Here is a 20,661-nt window from a genome sequence, read left to right as displayed (position 1 = left end):
GAGGTGGCTGGCCATTATCTGGCCCGCGGTGCAGTTGTCGGAAGGTTTTGGATGGTGTGTGGCAGGTCAGGCCCGGGGATTTGCAGTCAAAGAAAAGCAGCAGCTCTGGGCTGGCCTCCGTCCCGCAGCGGTGGCGCGTTGCTGTGGTGCTGCAGAGCACCGTCCTCTTCTGCACTGTGGGGGAAGTTATCCTCTTGTTGGAACGGCTGCTGATCCCTGGTGTGGAGGCAAGTCGCGGCAGGATCTGGGCTGGTTTCTGTACATGGCACCTCACACGGTCTCCTGACTAATGCCAGTCATCACTTCCAGCCAGGCTGCTGAAACGCACGAGCCTCGCTGCTTGCAGAAACGCCTTCCTTCCAGATCAACACCGTGGCCTGCACCCTGCGTCAGCGAGCCTCTGACGCTCCTTTGGAGGAGTCCTTGGCAGACAAAAGTCTCCTGGCTGCCTGGAAATCGCCTTGTCCAGGGGAACATCCATCCGGTGTCAGGAGTCCTGTGGGCCAGGCCTTTCATGAGGAAAAGAAAGAGAAGCGGGAATTACCATTGCGGGGAATAAACCAGCAGCGGGGTGGAGACAGCTCACATTTTCCTCGCTTCTTGGCTAATCAGATTCCTCTTAATTTGCAGTAATTGATTGGCTCCTGCTTTACAGCTAGCTGTCACCCAATGTCTGGGCCTCTAGTTGAGAGGGTTGTGTGCCAGCACTCGCTGGGTTTGGTTGGGACGGGAGCATCTTGTCGTTTCCTTCCAGCAGTTGAACAGTGTGTGCTTGTTCGCTGGGTGCTGACTGCAGGACAAGCGCTGCTGGCCTGGTAAATGATGCTTGGTGGGAGATGGAGCTGCTCATTGCGTTGTTCAGCCCTGCGTCTCGAAAGGAGTTCGGTAAAGATGGATTGATACTAGCTGAACTAGATGAAGTATATAAAGCGCTACTGAAATATTGTCTGTTCCCTGTCTGGCTGTACAGGGAATTTCTTATGGCATCCCCTGCACTGATGGCGTCAAAAGCAGGAGACCAGGTGGAACAGCTACCCTTCCTCTGCCTCGGATTGGTTTTCTCTACCAGTAGAGCAGTTATTTAAACCATGGCTCTCATGCTTTGCTTTCTCCAAGTTCTTCCCTGCAAGCTCTTCCCCATTTTGTGGTGAAGTGAATATTTCAGGTTTTGATCTTTATCCAGGACCTGAAGGTGAGGAAGGAACAGGACACGTGTCGTTGACCTAGCGATGGTCGGAAGTGTTCTTAAGAGCGTTCAGCCCCCCTCATGCTCTCTGCTTCCAGCATTTTGGGGCCGGAGGGATGTAGTGCCACTACTTGCCCTTTCTTCAGGGTACTGCAATAGCCTGGGATCAGGGACAAAGCTCTGTCTTTGCTGCTATGCAGCTGCAGCTCTGAAAGGCCCTTCTTTGCGTGAGACCTTCTCATTGTCTTTGGCAAATGTTTTGTGGTAGAACTTAACGTTTTGAGCTTTATTAACTCCCTGGTGTTTTTATAGGGGTTGTCCGTATGGCTGATAGACCCAGTTAGCAGAGATGTTGCCGCTGGTAGTGCAGCTGGGTGTGAGCAGTAGGTGCAGCCATCATCTGTTATCCTCCAAGGCCCCTTTTTCCCACCAGGTAGGACGCTGGGCAGGTTTCCTTGGGAAGCTCACCCACTTGTTTGTGCCAGGAGAGGGGAGCATGAGCTGATGTCTTGAAGGCAGGACACGTGTGGAGGCTGTTTTGTCACCTCCAAGGGGAGATGTGTCATTAAATACAAATCGTTAGCATGACAGGGGCGTGAACCTCGCTCCTCCCCGCAGACATCTGCCTCGCTCTGTGCCTTTCCAGCCCTGCTCAGGACCAGCAGGGAGGTGCTGGGGGAGCAGGGGGCTGGTGCTGGGCAGGGCTGCGGTGCTGGGAGCCCGGACAAGGGGGTGCTGGTGAGCAGCTCCTTCCTCCCCCAGGTGTGCGAGCCCAGGCCTTCAGACCTCGTTTCCCACCCTCCCCCTCTCCCCGTTTTTCCCCTCTTCTCCTCTCCTTGCTCTCCCGCTGAGTTGATGCTTTTCCAGGAATGAGCTGTACTGCTAGCCCAGCACATTCCACAGCGGCAGCGCTTTTTTGGCAGGAGCTTTGCCTGCCGTTAAGAAAAAGCAGGACTGACTTGGCGTCCCTCAGCCGAGGGCCAGAAAAGGAAGGCCCTGGGCCCACCTTCCTCATGGGGCACACAGAAGCCTCCCCCATGCATTGTGCCCCTCTCCCTGCTCCTGCGTGTGGCAGCAGCAGGTCCTGACATCGTGCTGAGCCCCCCACAGCCCCCCAGGACCCTTTTTAGCTCCTTGTTATCGGGCACGGTCGTCTCCATAGTGCCGAGTCCCTGGGCGTTGCGGGGAGCCTGCTGCTTTTCTAGCTGGAGAGGGGCGGGTGACGGCTGTGGAGAATCACAGGGAATTCCCTCTGGGGCCTGGGGAAACCTCTCCGGCCTCGACAGAAGAGTTGTGACCGACAGAAGTGTTGTGACTGCTGTGCTGGCTGCCCTCAGCGAGCCCTTTGTGTCCCCCCCTCTGCACGGGCCCTGTCCTTTCTGTCAGCCATGTCGCAGCTCCGTGCGGCGGGCTCTGCTCGATGTGGCACAGACCAAGCCTCCTCCTCGCCATCAGTGTGAGATATCAGTGCCAGCAGCAGGATTTTGCCCTGTTTCATACATGTCTCCTTCCAGCTGAGGCCTTTTTGTGCCTGATTCCTGTCCCACCTTGACCACAAGCCCAACTTTTGGTCACGGCTCTGCCTGGGGGTGTCTCAGCTCCCCTGAGGTCCTTCCTGCGGACATTTTACCTCAGATCTGCCCTTCTCACGAGGAGCCCTTGCACCTCCTTGCACCCTCGTGCCATGCTGCGTAGGCAAGCTCTCAGAGCTGCTGAGGAGCTGAAATGGAGCTACCGGAGCGAGGAGTCTGGCCGGGCTTCTGCTGGGAGTTCCCGTTTGTCCTGATTTCCAATTCAAAGAGCCTGAAAGTGTCACTGCACCTTCAGGGGCCTGGAGCAGGCTCCCTTTGATGCCGTCTCTGAATGGCCTTCTGGGGGCTGCGGGGGCTGGAAGCATCGCCCAGGATAGGATTAATTCCCTCCTGCAGCTGGGGTGCTGCCCCCTCCCTGGGTCGAGGCCCGTCGGGCTGGTTTGCAGAGCAGAGCCGCAGCCAGATGGTCACTGCGGAGATCAAGGCGGGACGGGGCTGCCCGCCCTTCAGCTCCCTTTGAAATCCAAGTCTGGAACTTTGCTTTGATAAGCCCTGCTCCCCGGCAGGCCTCGTTCCCAAGCGCCATTCCTTCCCCAGTCCGTGGGCTAGGTGAGCAGTAGGGCTGTCCTGTCGTCCCCCACCCAGTGACACCTGTGTGACTGAGCGCAAGTCTGGCTGGAGCCAAGCATCTTCTGGATATGGGGGCTGTGGTGTATATCCAGTGTGTTAATTAGGAGATCTTGGGGAAAACAGTTGCCATCTTAGATGTCTGTTCGGTCCCTGTCCTGTTGACCATCAAGGGAAGAGCACAGCAAGCTCTGGGGTGCACAGGGAGGCTTAGGAGCAGCAGTGGTGAGTGGGGTTGAGGGAGGCTGGGCTGGTTACAGGCTGAAAATGACGGGCTATTCTGTGCTTTTGCTCTTAGGCACTGTGTCCCTGCTCCTGAGGAGTGCAGGTAGTAGCTTGAAACGTGATCTGCTCCCTGAGAAATCCTTGTAAAGCATCCTTGGTTTGTTAGGAGAGCAGAGGTGACCTCCTGCTCCGTGCAGAGCCATGTTATCGCTGTGCTAGCAGGGTAGTTGCTTGGTGTTTCTTAGAAAAGAGCCACAGTACAGAGGGTGCTGCAAGGTTGGTCACGTTCTCACAGGGACCTGGGGTGTTGGGTGTACAGGCAGGCAGGAATGCCTCTGGGGAGCGGGGTCTGACAGAGCTAAAACACCCCCAGATCTGTGTTTCCCTTCTTACACTGCTCTGAAATAAAGGCATGATGGAAAACACCATGTCTGAGGATTTCGGAGGGAAGATAAAATGGGGAACAACAGTCTCTGTTTACCCTGAGAGAGACCTTCTCACCCCAGTGCACTGCACACTTGGATCCTACGTTCTCCTCCTCTGCACAGAAGATAAAAATACGGCGAGGAAGACCCGAAGACTTGCCTGGCTTACGGAGACAGACACCTCAAATCCTCTAATCCTGTTTGATGCGTGCTGCTTGCCTGTGAAACCCAAGGTCTCGCTGATACACGTGTGATCGCTGGCGTTATGTGTTCTTTGGTTGGACCTGCAGCCCTTGAGGGGATTGTATCCCCACGGGAAGCACGTGTCATGTCTGGGCTTAGTCTAACAGGCGAATAGTTCGCGTCTGAAATCTCAGCTCTGTTGGAGAATCGCCCTGTCCAATTTTCTCTTCTGGTGAAATGGCTGCAGAGCTTTTGAATCCTGAAGAAGGGAGAGGAGGGGGATTTTGCTCCAGAGCTGGGCGATGCTCACGTTTGGATAGTAACACATGAAGGTGTTTCCTTTTACTGTTCGGCATCATTCATCTATACAATCGTTTGGAGACGAGACATCCCTGCCCTAAGGCGTGTGTATTACAGGTCTGGAAAATGAGATCACATTTTTGGTGTGCAAATCTCTGAAGCCTGTGCTATCAGATAGGAACGGCTCCTGATTTATTTATTCTTTCTGTGGTTCTGTGGGGTGCAGGAGATGGGGGCTGTTAAGGTCATAGGAGTGGCCTACGTAAGCTGTGCGCTTTTGTGGGGTTGTAAGAGGAGGATAACTTCAACACTGAATCTCGTTTTTTTGTGATCTTGGAAGAAATGTCACTGTTCTGTGAAGTTTTTTAAAGAATTGAATTAAACAAAGGAACAGATCTTTTTTTTTTATCTACTCTGCTCGTTTTAGATCTTCTTTTTAATCTGAAGTTGTCACTGCTTAGCTGTGCTCTCAACCTCTGCACCTCCCCTGGTAACAAAGCTCCTTTTCATCCTCACCATCAAGATGTCTGACGTGCAGGAGGGATTGCTTCCCTTCTCCGGCTTCTCCGTGCTGACCCCCCCACCCCCTCCACCTCCAAATTCAGCTTTTCAGAGTTGCAGGACTTGCCATATCCTGCGATTCTCCTTTCTGAGCATCCTCCCCCTTAGGTAGAGGATCTGGGGGCCGGAGTTGCCAGAGGCCAGCAGTGACCGCTGCCGAGCTGCGGCGTGCATCCAAGCCCGAGGCTCAAACCCTCCCACCTGAGCCTTTGTGAAAGCCTCCAGGCTTTCTTCTCTTCCCCGGGCACGGCAGCTGCCGTTCCTCCATCTTAGCTCTTTGTCAGGACCCCGCTGTGGCTGGCGGGCCCTGCTCAGGAGGGACCTGAGCTGGCTGGAGCTCGCAGCTCCCTCGTATCCGCAGCCTCGCCTGGGCTGGAGGCCACCGAAGGGAGGCTGGAGCGCGGCAGCTGCGCGCTGCTAACCTCTGCGTGGCCGGGGTTTCTCTCACAGCATTCTCCAGGGCAGTTTTTTAGTGCCTCCTTTCTCTCCTGTACGCGCTCTCTCCCTTTCCCCACCTTCCCTTCGTTCCTAGGACGTGACCGTGTGCTATCAAATACCCTCTTGTTTCCTGAGCCGCTCCGGGACTCCCTAGAGAAGGCAGCGCCTACCCGCCCGGCTCCGCGTCCTCCTTGCCGGAGCAGGAGGGGAGCTGGCAGCGTGGCACCTTCCCAGCCCGCGGGGAGAGGAGCCGCTGGCTTTTCCGGAGCAGCTGGGATGGGGCGAGGGCCGGAGCTGGGTTTCCTCCCCTCCCTCACCGCCCTTCCCCCTCCAGCTGCATGGGAGCAGATGTGCTGCTTGTGTCAGCCCTGGCAGGCCCCGCTCTCCTTTCACCAATGCTCTGCAAAACCCCGAGCCTGGCTCCCGCAGCAACCAGAGCCTCGTCCCCTCCTCCCCCTCGGCCTGGCCCCGCGCGCAGCCGCCCCCGTGTCACTGGGGATGGAGGCTGAATCATCCGCCCACTCGGCCTGCCTCGCAGTAACCCTCCCTCTTTTCTCTCTCTTTCTCTCCCTCCCTCCCTCCCGCAGGTCTCTTTGTTGGAAAATTCAATGCAGATGAGCAGTTGGGGCTGCGGGCCGGGCGCCCAGCAGCACAGCAGCTCGGCGCGGAGCTTTGCTGCCGAGGGGAGGTCGGACACAGGCTTGCCCTGGCCGTGCTCAGGCTGCCTCCCTCCAGCAGGGAGCTTTCGCTGGCCCTCTGTTCCCTGCCACGTTACGCACACCCCCGGCAGGGCTGCGAACCCGTGGGGAAATGGGAAACCATTGTGATGGATGGCAAACTCAAAGTAGTCCCTCTGAAATCAGCTTTGGGCAGATGTTTTCCCTGGGTCGCGGGGGCTCATGCCCAAAAGGAGAGGTTTTTAGGGATCCAAAAGAGCCGGAATGTCTCCTGGGGTTCCTCTTTCGGGCTTCCCATGCCCAGACCCTACAGCGGAGGGCTCTTCCCAGCAGAATCGCAGGGAGGTTTCCCCACATGGCTGCCTCCCCATGCAGGAGGAGAGACGTGGCACCGCGCACAGCTCCCCCAGAGGCTGCTCGGTCGCCGGCTCCTGCCGCGAACCTGAAGTCCTGCTGGTGCCAGAAGCGTGGCTCGAGCGGGGTGCCGAGAGGCGGGGGCTCGGCCGAGGAATGCCGGCCACGAATAGCTCGGCAGGGCGCGAGGAGTGCTGACGGACGGGAGCAGAGCTGCCCAGAGACTGCAGCTCGGCATGTGCCCGACCCCAGCCCAGCGCTATCAGCTTTTGCCCTGCGGGGTCTAAATATAGAAATCGTTGGGATCCACGGTGATAAACAGCACAGCGGGGGGGGAAAAGGGGTGCTTTGTGGGGCCAGGAGGGGAGAGAACTGACCCTGGGGCTGTCTGGGGTAGGAGTGGGGTAATGGGAACGACAAGCCACCCGTGCTCAGACAGGAGCTGCTTGTTCTCCATCAGGCACCGTGGTCCTGGCCAGGAGGGGACTGGGGGTGCTTCCTTTGTCCCCACTGCAGGAGGAAGGGCTCCATTGTGCCTAGGGTTGGTCACCCCGACCCTACAACTGTGTCACCCTGTCCCAGTGCCCACAGACGGGGCCGTGCATCCCGGAGCAAGCAGCGTGCGGCGCTGGGAATTGGCCCTGCCTGAAGCTCTCTCTCTAGGAATTGGACGCAGGCCAGGCTACTGGCGACAGCATGAATGGATGCGAGCGCGGCCAGGCCAGGGTGCGTGCCTTGGGAAGCGAGGAGACGACAGCACGGCTGCCTTGGGAAGGCCTGGGAGCCGCCGGGGACGGGGCTGAGGGGGAGCCTGGATGTGCTGGGTGCTCAGCCTGGCCCGCGGGGCTTCAGGAAGAGGCTGGCACAGGGATACTGAAGGAACATTGGGGTGGCGGGGTTTTAATCCAGCCTCGCTGCTCCTTTCCTGCTTTTCCCCGCTTGTTGGAGGAGAAAATGGCACCCGTGTTGGGAATGGGGATGGACAGCTCAAGCTTCTCCCCTGGCCTTCCCTCCTGGGGGCTTCTCCATCCCTTTGGCAGCCCCTATTTCAGGCAGGGCTGGTGAGCCCCCGCTGCCTGCTCCTTCTCAGCCCGGAGACACCGCTCTGCCGAGCCTGCGCAACCCGTGGGGCTGGCAGGGTGGGGCGAGGCTGCTCCCCGCGGCCGGCAGCTGGAGCCTGGTTCATTTGCCTTCTGCTGGTGCCCCGGCGAGGTTTCCTGCCCCGTTTTCGGCGACTGTTCGGCTCAGCGGGGAGCCCGGCACCAGGTCCTGCGGGTGCCGGCGTGCTGAGCCCCTGCGGCAGTGGCCGGGCCGTCGGGGCGATGGGTCACAGCTCCGGGTGCCACAGCTGCGTCCTCGTCGATCCTCCGTGAGTTGGGGACTGGCTTGGGGACCTTGAGAGCTGCTGATGGGATCCCACCTCTGTGCGCTGTCCCTTACGCTCTGCTGCTTTTGTAAGATGCGATTCCCCTTTGTTTCACGTTCCTCCTCTAGTTTTTGTTCCTTTTTCTCTTGGATTCTTTTTCCCCCGAACATAATCCACGCACTGCTTAGTTACTCCATGGCTTTCTTTAGCTATAATGCATCAAACTACTTTAAATATAATTTGGAATTTGAATTTAAGAAATACCCCAATCTGTAAGCTGTTTTTGCATTGAATAAAAATGCTTGAAGTGTCGTCAGTTGAGTATAAAGGAACAGGAGCTTGCTCAAAAAGCCTCCTTTGCCATTAAATTTAACTTATCAGAGATGGTATTAATTGCATCTGCTGCATTTACAAGTTGCTTTTAACTGTGTACTCACTGGGGGAGAATTTATTTAGGTGCCTAGCGATATTTAAACTGGGAGGAATTTCATCCTCAAAGCGAGCGGATGTTTTTAGTGCTGGGGGAAGAGAAATCTCCGAGCTCCCTTCGCTGCGAAGAGGCTGTTTGTGTAACGCAGGAAGATGACACTGTGGCACAACTATAAAGCTCGATGGGATGTTGAAATATGATGTATGTAATTAAACAGCGACAGTACCATTTGGGAGGCAGCGTGTTTAATGCGTTTCACTTTCATCTGCTGGAAGGCTCTGGCAGAGGCTGTGATGATTTCAGATCTTTCTAAAGAGGTTCAAATTATGTGTTTCTTTGGAAATAAGCAAACTGGTGGAAATACGGATCTGAGGATTCTTTTTTTTTTGGACTGATTAACATATCTGAGGGCAGAACAGCTGGGTGCACCTGGGGGAGGCTGTTCTGCCCTGGGTTTCTCCCCTCCAGCCTGGCAGTTGTGGCTGGGGACACAGAAGGGGCCGTGCAGCCCCTCTCTACACCCCCAAATCCAGGCTGTTTGTTGTCGGGCACAAGCACCCCGCGTTCAAAGGGGGAAAACCACTGAAGCTCCGGCTCTAACTGCCTGCTCTCCCTTCCGCAGGGTGGTGAAAGAAGAAATCTCAGACGACAATGCCAAGCTGCCCTGTTTCAACGGCCGCGTGGTGTCGTGGGTAAGCGAGTCCCTTCCTTACCTTGCTGCCTGTTTCTCCTCCCTCCGTGTGATCGCGTAGTGCCAAGCAAAGCACGGCGACCTCTCTGCACTGCCGGAGTGCTGACTGCCGTGGAAGCTGATGGAGCGGATTACCGTGCTCCAGCCTCTCTGCTGGAGGCTGAGCCGCGTGCTGCTGGGTCCCCCCGGGCCGGGCAAGACGTGGGATGATGCCTCTGCGGAGAGCTCACCGTAAAGAGATGCTTTTGTCAGAGGTGGTGGTCCCAGCCTGTAACCCGTGTGCCCCTACGGCAGGGTCAGCTTCCCAAGGAAAGTCCCGCTGCGGTGACTGGCGCAAAGGGCTTTAAGTGACTCTAGTGCTGGTGAAGCGGACTGGATTTGGCTGCCTTGAAGACTAAAGGTACTGCCTGGGCAGCTGCAGGACAAGCTTCTCCCTCCGTGCCGTGCCATGCACATGCTCTGCCCCCTGCCCGCATGCCTGCCTCGGCCCCAGCGGGGACCCTCTGTTTGGGGGAGGAGAGGGTGTTGGTTTTCCACGGCCCATTATCCCTTTTTCCCCGCTGCTGAGCTGCAGTTTGTGCTGATCAGCGTGTGTGCATCTACCCCAGGAACACAACCAAGCCCTGGGTGCCAACAAACAGCCCATAAACAATGAAAAATCTCCAGCCTCTTGCAAATCGGGCTGGGTGAGACCTAACTACCTCTGTCCCTGCATCAAACAGCAAGGTCTCACCAGCAGTGAGGGTGCTGAGGTTTTGAGGCTCCCGCACGGAGCGGCCGTGCTGCGCTGCCCTCCCTCTAGCGGCTGTAGGACCCCTGGCAGCACGGCCTGGACACGGCCCCAGGCATCTCCCCACTCCTCCATTTCTGTTTTCACGTGCTCTGCCAGAGCATCCCAAAGGCTCCAAGCCATTTCCATCACTTTTTCTTTATTTTTTTTTAAACCTGGCATGCTTTTCATTGCGCTTCACATCTCCATGCAGCTGCCTGCCCTCATTGCAGTGGCTTTCTGGGGCCGAGGGCTCAGTGCAAGTGGCACGGGCCCAGCACGGTTTGTTCTGAGCTGCCTGCAGACCATTAGGGTGTGCTTCCATCTGCCAGGGCACCGCGCTGCTGCTGCAGCAGCCTCTGAAACCCTGGCTGCTCGTTGTGCCCGGGGTCTGTGCTTCCATCAGCGCTCCTGCACAAAGGGTGACAGCAGGCTCAGAGATCCCTGAGACCCTAATGAACCCTTTTTCTCTCCCTGCTGGGAGTCTCCCTGTCTGTGAGTGCTTTGGGGCTGGGGGAAGCACTTGCTTGTGCCAGACAGGCTGGAACGAGGTTATTTTAGGAGCTCGGTACTAAGTTTGGCTAGAGGGGGAGATAGGGGCTTGGGGCTGAGCAAATATTTCCTGACGGTGGAAGGGGCAGGAGGAGCGTGGGGTGGTTGTCAATACCTTCCCTGGAGGAAATCCCAGCCCCAGGAGGACGGCAGGATCAGTCCCTTGCTCAGGACCACCCCTCTCCTCTCTTCTCCTCTCCTCGGTGCTGTTTGGCAGCTGCCTGCAGCTCCTTCTCTCCAACCGGATTTATTTGCCTGGTCTGAACTCCAGCGCAGAGCATTATCACTTTTCCCTAGGCAGTGCCAGCCACTTCCAGCATCTCCTTTCCCCGTGGCTGCCGGAGCAGGGACGTGGCCCTCAGGGAGTGGGATGTGGCCTGGGAAGGTGCCTGGGGCTCGCTGGAGGCAGGGAGGCTGAGCTGGGTGTGAGACCAGAGCTGGTTCGGCAGTTGCAGGGCAGGAGCTGTCGGGCTTGTCCCGGGGCCTGCAGGACGAGCTCCTCAGCTTTTGTCAGCCCCGGGTGCTCTCTGCCCTGTCTGCTCCCTGGGCTGAGGCTTTCTCGGGGCTGCTCTGTCTCCCTGGCACCCCTGTCTCTGTTCCCAGCGCCTCCCCGGCAGCAGAGCGTTCTCCCTTTGCCCCGTGATGATCTGTTGGGTCCCTCCTGTTGAGCTAGAGCTGTTGAGCTCTAGCCTTTCCCCAGGGACTTGCTCCCTGGCTTAAAGGAGGGAGGGCTCCTTTCTGGGCTCTGTCAGCTCTGCTGTGGAGGTCCCTGAACATCTCTTGTACAGAAAAGGCTTTTTGTTGCTTTTCTGCCCTGCCCGATGTGAATTAGCCCAGCACGGTGCAGCTCAGAGGTGGGGGCAAACCTGCATAAGGAGTGATTTTGGGGAATCACTTCCCCGTGAGCTCAGCTGAGCAGTTTCATCCCCTTGGTGAGCCCATTCCTGCAGGAGAAGCTCCGTCTTGTTCCCTGAGCCCTGAAAGTGGTGGTTTATCTGAGAGCCAGAGACACGTGTAGGTAAGCCTGGGCTGCCTCAAAGCACAGCCAGTAGAAATTGTTCCTGGTTTTTGACCATTTTTTGAGTTTCTGCACCAGGGAAAGCGCTGAGCCTCCCAGCAGCTGGCTGGAGGCAGTGCCCAGGTGGCTTAGCTGGGCACAAGCTGAAAGTTTGCACAGGACTTGTGGAAAACAAAAAAAAAAAACACACATTGGAGTATTTCAAAGCCATCCTCAGCGTGGAGCTGTTATCCCCAGCTCCCACGGGCTGGGAATGTGAAAGCCCTGCTGGGTCCCAGGGCCTGCAGGCCAAGCTGTGCTGGTTGAAGTGGAAGAAGGAATGACCGGTAGCGGTCTCTTCCGATGGAGGCAGAGCTTGGGGATCCTCTCCTCGCCACGAAGACACGTGCTGAGGTTACCCGAGCTTAGGAGCTGTGCCGTGGGGGTGTGCAGGTGCCGTCGGTCTCTGCGCAGGGCTGTCAGCCTCCTGGGCCTCGCTGCTGGCTCAGGGATTGCCGAGACACAGCAATTCTGGAAAGGATCGAGGGAGAACCTTGCTACGTGCTTGGCCTTTCCATACCCATTCCCAGGCATCTGCTGCTGTCACTATCAGAGACGGGATCCTGGGCCGGACAGGCTCTCGGCCAGCTTCTCTGGCCACTCCTGCAGGTGTTTTCACCCTCCCTCAGCCATTTCATCCTCTGTTTCGTCCCCCCAGCTGGTGTCTGCAGAGGGATCCCATTCGGACGCGGGGTCGGTCTGTGCCGATAACCAGACAGAGCTGCCGCCGTCCATGGAGCGCACGGGAGGCATCGGAGACTCCAGGCCCCCCTCTTTCCAGTGAGTTACCCAGACCCCTGTCCCGGTTCCTGCGGGACCCGTGGTGGCTTTGCTGTAAAGCGGGGTGGGAAGAGCAAGGGCTGGGACGCTGCTCCCCGAATTGGCAGGGATCACAGCCAGCACAGGGAGGGTGGCGGGGCTGGGAGCAGCTTCCAGGTGGAGCTGCGTAATTCAGGGAGCAAGGACGTGCTGAAGGTGGTGCAGGGAAGCTGGCAGAGAGGTCAGCTTCTCCTAGTCCTCTCCCTTGCACTCGTAGGTGCGCTGTGATTGCTCCCCACCACCTCTATGCCTGTCCCTCAGAAGGGGAAAATAACCGATGGCTGGGGACTCGTGCTGGCTGGTGGAGAGAGCCTGCTGAGGCTGGGCCTGGTTGGACATTTGTTCCTTTTCTTCATTGCAGCCCTAACACTGGGGGCAGTCGGGAAAACTTGGACAACGAGACAGAGACAGACTCAGTGGTGTCATCGCAAAGGGAACGACCTCGTCGGAAAGATGGGCCTGAGCATGGTGAGTGCTGGAAACGCGGCAAGAGCTCTGCTGGGCTTGGCTGGGGCATGGTGTGGGGCACGAGCTGCAGACACGGGGCAGCTCTGCTCTGTAGATCCTTCCCAGCACAGAAGAGCCTCAAGTTGGAGGCAGGATGTGACCCTTGTGTTGCATCAGAGCTTGGTGATGAAACCCTTGGGGGCAAAGGAGACATCTCCTGCAGAAGTCTCAGGGGCAAGACAGAGACAGCATATCCTTACTCCTTAGTTGACAAGTGGAGCGTGCTGTAGCCTTGTCACGCTGTGCTGCTCCTCGCTCTGCCTCAGTTCAGCTGCAGCAGTCTTCTGCAGTTTTAGCAGCCTTGTTCCTAATGGCCCATCAGCCTTTTCTCCATCCTCTAGTGGGGTAGGTTTGGTAACCCACAAAAAATGGATCTGATCCCAGGGTGGACTCAGAGCCTGGCTGTTCTAGATGGTGTCTGATGGCCAGATTAATTCTGAGAAGGTTTCCATGAGCCCTGCAGAGGGGAAGGGGATGTTTCCCCGTGGTCTGTCTCAAGCACGCTGAGTCGTCTTGTTTCACAGCACCCAGGGTGAACGGTACAGTGAAGGGAGAGCGGCGCCGAGACCTGGGCGGGTACGAAAGCTCCTCCACGCTCATGAGCAGTGAGCTGGAGACCACCAGCTTCTTCGATTCCGATGAAGATGACTCCACAAGCAGGTAGGAGAGCTTGGATCTTGGCAGAACACTGGCTTCCCCCTGCCTCTCAGCACAGAGATGCCATTGCAGGGCATAGAAATTCCAGGCTCCTGCGTCCATACTCAGGCTTGCTGTCATCTCAGAGCTCACCCAGCATATCCCCCACAAACATGCCCTTCTCCTCTTCCCCTGCAGCTCTCTGTTCTGTGTCCTTTTCTGTGTCTTTCTGTGACTTTCTGCCACCACCCCAGCAGCAGAAGAGCTGACTCTGGCTTTTGCCTCTAGGTTCAGCAGTTCAACAGAGCAAAGCAGCGCTTCCCGTCTGATGAGGAGGCACAAGCGACGCCGGCGGAAACAGAAGGCTCCACGCATTGAGCGGGTACCATGGGGCTGTGGATCCCGAGGGAGGGCTGTGCAGGGCAGGGTGGGCTGCCTGGTGGATCTCTCCACTTAGTGCTCCAGGGCTGATCAGGGATACAGCTGGGTTTGCTGTGGGCGGGTTGAATTCAAGCAGTGAGATTTCATAAAATGCTGCGGATCCTTCAGTGGGTCCAATGTAGCCCAAGAAATGGGACCACAGACCTGGCTGTGGGAGGGTCGTAAGGGCTGTGCTGAAGTCCTTTAGCTCTGCAAAGCTCCCAGCATGAGGCTGGAGTTGTGGGTTGTGGCTGTGGTGTCACAGGGGGCAGGTGGAAGGGGCTGGGATGGTACTAAGGCACCATAGGACATCTCCTGTTTCACTTCTGTTGCAGTCATCGTCCTTCAGCAGCATCACAGACTCCACCATGTCCCTGAACATCATCACTGTCACGCTAAACATGGGTGAGTGGGAGCTGTGCCTGCAGTCCTTCCAGGGCGAGGTGGGGTGGGGGAGAAGGAACTGGGGAGGGGGTGAAGAGAGCACATACGGGGAGGTGTGAGGGATGGGTTCCTTAGGAAAGTGGCTTGCCTTGAAGCAAAGAGCTTCTCAAAGAAAAAAAGAGTATCTCAAAGAGCTTCTCTGCATCCCAGGAGGTCTCGCTGGGAGGGAGAGGGGTGCAAGTGCCCATTATTACTACGTGGTTCATCTGAAGTTAGGGCTAACTGGTGCCTGCTGCTTTCTGGTGTCTTACTTCTTTTCTCTTTCCATCCCTGCAGAGAAATACAATTTCCTGGGCATTTCCATTGTGGGACAGAGCAATGAACGTGGGGACGGAGGCATTTACATTGGCTCTATCATGAAGGGCGGTGCTGTGGCAGCTGATGGCAGGATTGAGCCAGGAGACATGCTCTTGCAGGTACTTCACGCCCACGTGCTTCCATCTTTGAGGCTGGGAGAGCAGCAAGAAAAGACCCAGAAGCCTCCCTGCGCGCTCTGGCAGGCTAAAACCCAGGAAGCTGCTCTTGGCAGAGGGAAGCTGAGTCACTGCTGAGCTGAGCGGGGAGCTCAGCCTCTGGTCGCATCTCTGGGACTCACCCCTTGGTGTTGTTTGCAGGTGAATGACATCAACTTTGAGAACATGAGCAACGATGATGCTGTGCGGGTGCTGAGGGAGATCGTGCACAAGCCGGGGTAGGTACCGAGGCTGTTTCTTACCTCCGTAGGCAGCTGTGTGGGGTGTGTTTGGGGCGTGCAAATCATGTCTTCCAGCCACCTCTGCCAGCAGGTGTGCAGGAACCCAGAACTTAGGATTTTGGCCTTGCTTTGATTCCTAGATTTTCATACCCAAAGCAGGAATTGCAGCCGACAGAGTGGTGACAAATTGGGGTCCCTTTTTCTGGGTATACTGTATTATCTTTTTGCATAGCCTGGCTAACAGGAGGGTTATTGCTCCAGTTTGTCCATGCCTCTGAGGAAAATTGTAGCTGGGGAGGGACAAGGACGCTGTACTGGCAGCTTCTCCCCATCTGGCAGGAGAGAGCCAGCATACAGCAACTGCAGTGGGTCACGGAGGGCTTTGTTTCACCAGGCTCTTGTTCTAACTTGTGCCTTTTTGCTGCAGGCCCATCACCCTGACGGTGGCCAAGTGCTGGGACCCCAGCCCCCGAGGCTGCTTCTCGTTACCCAGGAGTAAGTGGATAGCTGACCCACCCTTAACGCTGGTGCCCAGCTCATGTGAGAGCCCTGCCTTAAGCACTTACTTGGTTGTTGTCTTGTTCCTTCTGTGTGTGTGTGTGACTCCCTGTGGCACTGAATCGGGGTTTGGTGGGGTTTCAGCTCTCCTCTAGGGAGGCTGCTATGTCCAATTCCCAGGCCCAAATGCCCACGAGCCCAGCCCTCTTTCCCACATCACGCTGGGGACGCGTTTCACTGGGGCAGGGAGGTCACTTGCTCGGGGCGCCAGAGGAAAGAGAAACCCCTCCCTGAGCCATAGGGGGATCTCTCCCTCTGCACCTGTCCTGCTGACCCTCCCTCTCTTCTTTCTCTCCCAGTTGCTCCCCAGCGGATCTGGGCTGGGCCAGACTCTCCATGCTCCGATCCGGGTGAGTCCCGGCAGATGCTGGGGATGCAATGGGCTGTGCTGAGTCCCCGTCCCTCCCCCAGAGGCTGATTTGATGAGGAAAGAATTTCTTAGAGCTGCTAACTGACTCTCTGTTCGTTGCAGGTGAGCCCATCCGGCCCATTGACCCGGCAGCCTGGGTGTCTCACACGGCAGCGATGACTGGCACCTACCCAGCGTACGGTATGAGTCCATCCATGAGCACAATCACTTCCACCAGCTCCTCCATCACCAGCTCCATCCCAGAGACCGAACGTAAGTTCTTCTCGTGCCTCCGTGCTCCTCCCGCTGCACGGCTTCCACGCCTTCACTGTGCTCTGAGGGGAGCAATACATCTGCCTGGGGACAGCTGGGCCGGGCCAGGTCTGCCCTGCCGAGGGACTGGGAGGGAGGCAGCCCTCACCAGGCAGGTGCCTGGATCAACGCGAGCTCTGGCTGGGTGAATTTAGACCACATTTTCATACCTTCTGCTTAAGGAGAGTAGGAGATCCTGGATGCGATCCAGGAGCTGTGGCAGCTGCAGAGAAACGGCTCCGAGAGCAGTCAGGGAGTTACCAGCTGAGAGCGTGAGGCCAGAGGGATTAAGCAAGGCCCTCCCAGACAACAGCCAGGGCAGGATGGAGAGGCTCTTGCAGCGGGGTGGGGGCCTGCTGAGCACAGCAGGACTCTTTTGGTTCCTTTCTCAGGGTTTTGGGTGATTGTAGCATGCAGAACCCTGAAGGAACGGTCTAGAGAGTTCAAGTGAGGCAAAAAGACAGGAGTTGGTTTTAAGTTTTTGAGGAGCGACGAATTCCCATGCTGGGCTCTGTGGGCTCAGCTGGCAGCTTGTGGATCTCAGCTGCTTGAGACAGGCTGGGAGAACGGAGACTCTAGCTTGGGTTTTGCACAGGACCTGTGCAAAAAAACATCTGGCCTGGGAAGGATAGCACTGGAGGGGGGTTACGCCAGCATGCCCCTGGGGCTGTCTGCGATGTATTGTTCCCTGACCCATTCCTCCGGTGTGTGTGATTCTTCCACGTGGTGCTGTTGCCTTTTCTGCCCCCCTCTCATCTCGGCTTCCTTTCCCTTTGTCCCCACCACAGGCCTCGATGACTTTCACCTGTCCATTCACAGCGACATGGCCACCATTGTCAAAGCCATGGCCTCCCCAGAGTCAGGCCTGGAGGTGCGGGACCGCATGTGGCTGAAGATCACCATCCCCAATGCTTTCATCGGTAAGAGAAAGCTGTTTTCCAACTCCAGCAGAGGCGGGGAGTGGGTGGCCTGCTTCCCAAGCAAATGCTCATGAAAGGAGCATCTCCTCACTGAAAACTGCCTGTTAATCAGGCCAGGGTCACAAATTGAACCTATGGCTGTCACGGCTAGATGTGGCCCACTGCTTCGAGGGTGACTGCCTTCCTCTCCCTTCTTGTGTTTAACTCTGATGTTCGGTGGCAGGTTCGGATGTGGTGGATTGGCTGTATCACCACGTGGAGGGCTTTACAGACCGTCGTGAATCCCGCAAATATGCCAGCAACCTGCTGAAGGCTGGCTACATCCGACACACCGTCAACAAGATCACCTTCTCCGAGCAGTGCTATTACATCTTCGGGGACCTCTGTGGAAGTATGGAACTGGGCTCTGCTCTGGAATGGGTGGGAGGGAGAGGATGGGGGCAGGACAGGGTCCTACTGGGCCCCTTGTTCTGCAGACCCTGGCAGAGTGTGATGAAGAATATCCCAGCTCCTTTATCATGCTGCTGGAGCTGTGAAGTTGGAAGCAGTGTTGACAATGTCACCTGCTTTGGTACCTTGTCACCTGGGCAAAGCAGAATCTAAGTCTTTTCTGACCATTTTCAGGCTCTGAACTTCCAGCGCTGGCAAGAGGCTGGTGCTCAGAAACATGGGTTCCACCGAAATAAGAGGAATGGGGGGAGTAATTGGCAGGTCCTTGCCCACCAAGGTGGTTTCTCAGTTTCAGGGACAGCTCAGCCTTGCCCAGCCTGGCTGTTGTGCAGCTGGGAAGCACAAATGGTTATATGGCCAAGCAGGGAGAGTGCCAGCTTCTTTCATCTCCTTGCTTTACCCCCTCGTTATCCCCATTAGGGTGGACACAGAACTTCTTAATCACACGTGGCTCTTTACCCTTGGCTTAACCCTCTCCTCTGCTGTCTTGCAGACATGGCTAACCTGTCCCTTCACGATCACGACGGCTCCAGCGGTGCCTCCGATCAGGACACTTTGGCTCCGCTCCCACACCCAGGAGCCGCCCCCTGGCCTATGGCTTTCCCGTACCAGTATCCACCGCCTCACCCTTACAACCCCCACCCCGGCTTCCCTGACCCAGGCTACAGCTACGGAGGGGGCAGTGCGGGCAGCCAGCACAGTGAAGGTGAGTGAAAAGGACCAAAAATTTGTGTTTTTTGGGCAGATGCCTTGTTCAGTACAGGGTAACAGCGGGATAAGATGGCTCCCTTAGACAAACCCCTGTGCGTGGTGGGAGTGAGAGTAAAAGCCTGCATTTAGGTGCATCCCAGGAGGGTTACGGGACTCAAAACTCACAGAGTGAGAGCAGGGGCTGCGCTGCAGCGTGCCATAATCCTTTCCTGCCCCGAGGAGGCTCCTTTTTCCTCCTGGCCTCCCAGAGCCGTCACCTAACATTACCCCGTGCGCTTCGCAGGGAGCCGGAGCAGCGGTTCCAATCGCAGCGGCAGCGAGAGGAGGAAGGAGAGAGAGAAGACCGGGGAGTCCAAGTCAGGAGGCAGCGGGAGCGAGTCGGACCACACCACGAGGAGCAGCATGAGGCGGGAGCGCGCGGCCAGCGAGCGCTCGGTGCCCGCCAGCCAGCACAGCCAGCGGAGCCAGCACTCCCTGGCTCACAGCATCCGCAGCCACCACAGCCAGCAGTCGTACGGGCCGCCCGGCCTCCCCCCTCTCTTCAGCCCCCCCATGTTGCTGATGCCACCACCGCCTTCAGCCATGGGGCCCCCCGGGGCGCCGCCGGGCCGTGACCTGGCCTCTGTGCCCCCCGAACTGACAGCCAGTAGACAGTCCTTCCGAATGGCCATGGGCAACCCCAGTGAGTTCTTTGTGGATGTAATGTGAAGCGCCCGTCCCCTGTCTGTCTGCTGCCCCTCCTTTCCCCTTCCCCACCCCACCTCCGTCCCCGTCGTTTGTCTCCTAGGACCAGCCCTGGCTTCACCCCTTGTTTTTTTTTTGGGATTTTTTTTTTTTTGGTCTTGATAACTAAAAGAAAAAAAAAAAAAAAGGGAAAAAAAAAATAAATGGAACTAAACCTTGATTCTAATCCCTCCTCCAGCGGGGTGGACGGGCCTGGCAGGCCTGCTGAGCGCTGCCAGCCCATCCCGCCACCAGACTTGTGTATTGCCGATGGTAATTCCCTCCTGCCGTCCTCTCTAACCCCATTAATCCGCATCCATCCCGGCGCCCTGTGCTGCTTGCCCGTGTGTCGCTGCCGCCTCTCGGTCCTTCCGCCCTAAACATCTCTTCTTTCTTTTCACCCTTTTGTGTTTCTTCTATCAAGCAGCAAAGAATTACGGGGTGTTTGACTTTCTCTGAGCCTGCCGCCCGCAGGGGGGAGAGCTGGAGCGTGGCGTGGCCCGACAGAAGGACACGGAGCTCCAAGGGCGCTGGGCGCGCATGGCGCTGAAGATGGCTGCTTTTCTCCCCCTAGCGGAAGATGCCCTGAGAGGGGAGCGGGGCCCGGCCTTACGTGCATTTTAAATCCCTCTGTAGCTGCCTTTTGGCCAACGCGTGAATGTTCCAGGGCTTCAGTGCCTCCGGGGAGGGGAGAGATGCTGCCCCTGCCTTCCTGCCTCCCCTTTGGGCCAGGTCCCTGCCTGGCGCTGCCCTGTGGGTCTTGTGTGGCTTGGGGTTGTGGGGGTGAAAGCTTGCCCGGCTTGAGGGATCCTCTACAGGGACCTCAGCCTCCACCCTACTCTTTGCCCTGCTGCCCAGGCTGCTGCTGCCCCTCATTTGTAGGGGTTGTCCCTCGGGCAGCTATGCCCAGCCTCAGTCCTGCCAGGCAGCGTGCCCTCTTTGAGACCCGGGGTGCAGCCAGGAGGAGAGGGAGGGCACCGAGGGTTCGCTGTCACACTTTTGGGGGATGTGGAGGTCCCCCGTGTTTGTCTGCCAGGAGGGACAGGGCTGGCACTGCCCCGCTCCCCCCTGCCTACGGTACCCGGGGGGAGCTCTTTGGGTTGGGGCCTAGAGCGAAAGGGTGCAGGCAGCGAGGCGAGTCCGCTTGCTCCCCTTCTTCCTTCTTCTCATGGATCCTGGAGCCTTTCCTCTTCTCTCTGCTGGGCTGTGGGAAGGAGAGGGGCCGGGGGCCCAGCTCGGTACGTCGCTACCCTCAGCTCCGCTCGGCGCCACAACCCCCATCCGCGCGCGTTGCCTCCTTCGGTCTTTTCGTGTTTGCAGTTTTATACTTCAGAGACGACGCGTATTTTGCTCCTGTGGGGCCCACATCGTGCCCGCGACCCCTCAGCCAGCCTCACGTGCCATCCCTTTGCCCCCTGCAGCCCCTCCTGTCCCCATGGGGTCAGCTCACCCGGCCCGGGGTGGCACTGTCCCCCCCCTCGCCCCTAATGCCACCCAGCAGCCTCCCCGGCCACCGCTCGCTCCCTTGCCTGCCCGCTGGGTTTTATACGAACGAATCCAAACCTCCTTGTTTTTATTTATAAACATAGTTTTATTGGACTCCTGCTTTGTGGTGGTGTTTTTTTCCCCTGCACTCCTTCCCGTGTCCTCTCCACAACCAGCTCCCAGCGGGACGGGGCTCCCTGGGTCCCCCATTTTATGGAGGCCCCCCCATTTCTGTGGGGTACCCCCTTTCCTGTGGGGTC

The 20,661-nt window shown here is 57.4% G+C and overlaps 1 protein-coding gene across 6 annotated transcripts in view; it reads left to right on the top strand.

The window, feature by feature from the left end:
• The window catches only part of DVL3 (dishevelled segment polarity protein 3), a 29,609-nt gene extending 9,094 nt beyond the window's left edge, over nucleotides 1-20,515 (top strand). The window contains exons 2-17 of one of the 6 annotated variants that reach the window (XM_068692946.1): nucleotides 8,927-8,996; nucleotides 12,032-12,153; nucleotides 12,554-12,660; nucleotides 13,224-13,359; nucleotides 13,624-13,717; nucleotides 14,091-14,160; nucleotides 14,476-14,615; nucleotides 14,814-14,890; nucleotides 15,321-15,433; nucleotides 15,751-15,801; nucleotides 15,924-16,073; nucleotides 16,901-17,032; nucleotides 17,256-17,423; nucleotides 17,976-18,188; nucleotides 18,477-18,875; nucleotides 19,344-20,515. In XM_068692946.1, the coding sequence (XP_068549047.1) occupies nucleotides 8,927-8,996; nucleotides 12,032-12,153; nucleotides 12,554-12,660; nucleotides 13,224-13,359; nucleotides 13,624-13,717; nucleotides 14,091-14,160; nucleotides 14,476-14,615; nucleotides 14,814-14,890; nucleotides 15,321-15,433; nucleotides 15,751-15,801; nucleotides 15,924-16,073; nucleotides 16,901-17,032; nucleotides 17,256-17,423; nucleotides 17,976-18,188; nucleotides 18,477-18,875; nucleotides 19,344-19,375 (2,074 nt within the window). In that variant the 3' untranslated portion in view covers nucleotides 19,376-20,515. Of the gene's footprint in view, nucleotides 1-8,926; nucleotides 8,997-12,031; nucleotides 12,154-12,553; nucleotides 12,661-13,223; nucleotides 13,360-13,623; nucleotides 13,718-14,090; nucleotides 14,161-14,475; nucleotides 14,616-14,813; nucleotides 14,891-15,320; nucleotides 15,434-15,750; nucleotides 15,802-15,923; nucleotides 16,074-16,900; nucleotides 17,033-17,255; nucleotides 17,424-17,975; nucleotides 18,189-18,476 lie in introns of all 6 variants that reach the window. The other 5 variants (XM_068692947.1, XM_068692949.1, XM_068692950.1 and 2 more) reach the window with 5 other exon arrangements.
• The last annotated feature ends 146 nt before the right edge of the window (nucleotides 20,516-20,661 follow it).

The sequence above is a fragment of the Anas acuta genome, chromosome 9 (genome assembly GCF_963932015.1).
Source record: "Anas acuta chromosome 9, bAnaAcu1.1, whole genome shotgun sequence".
Classification (NCBI taxonomy): domain Eukaryota; kingdom Metazoa; phylum Chordata; class Aves; order Anseriformes; family Anatidae; genus Anas; species Anas acuta.
The sequence above is the reverse complement of the archived record's forward strand: the minus strand, read 5'-3'. Positions and strand labels throughout refer to the sequence as shown.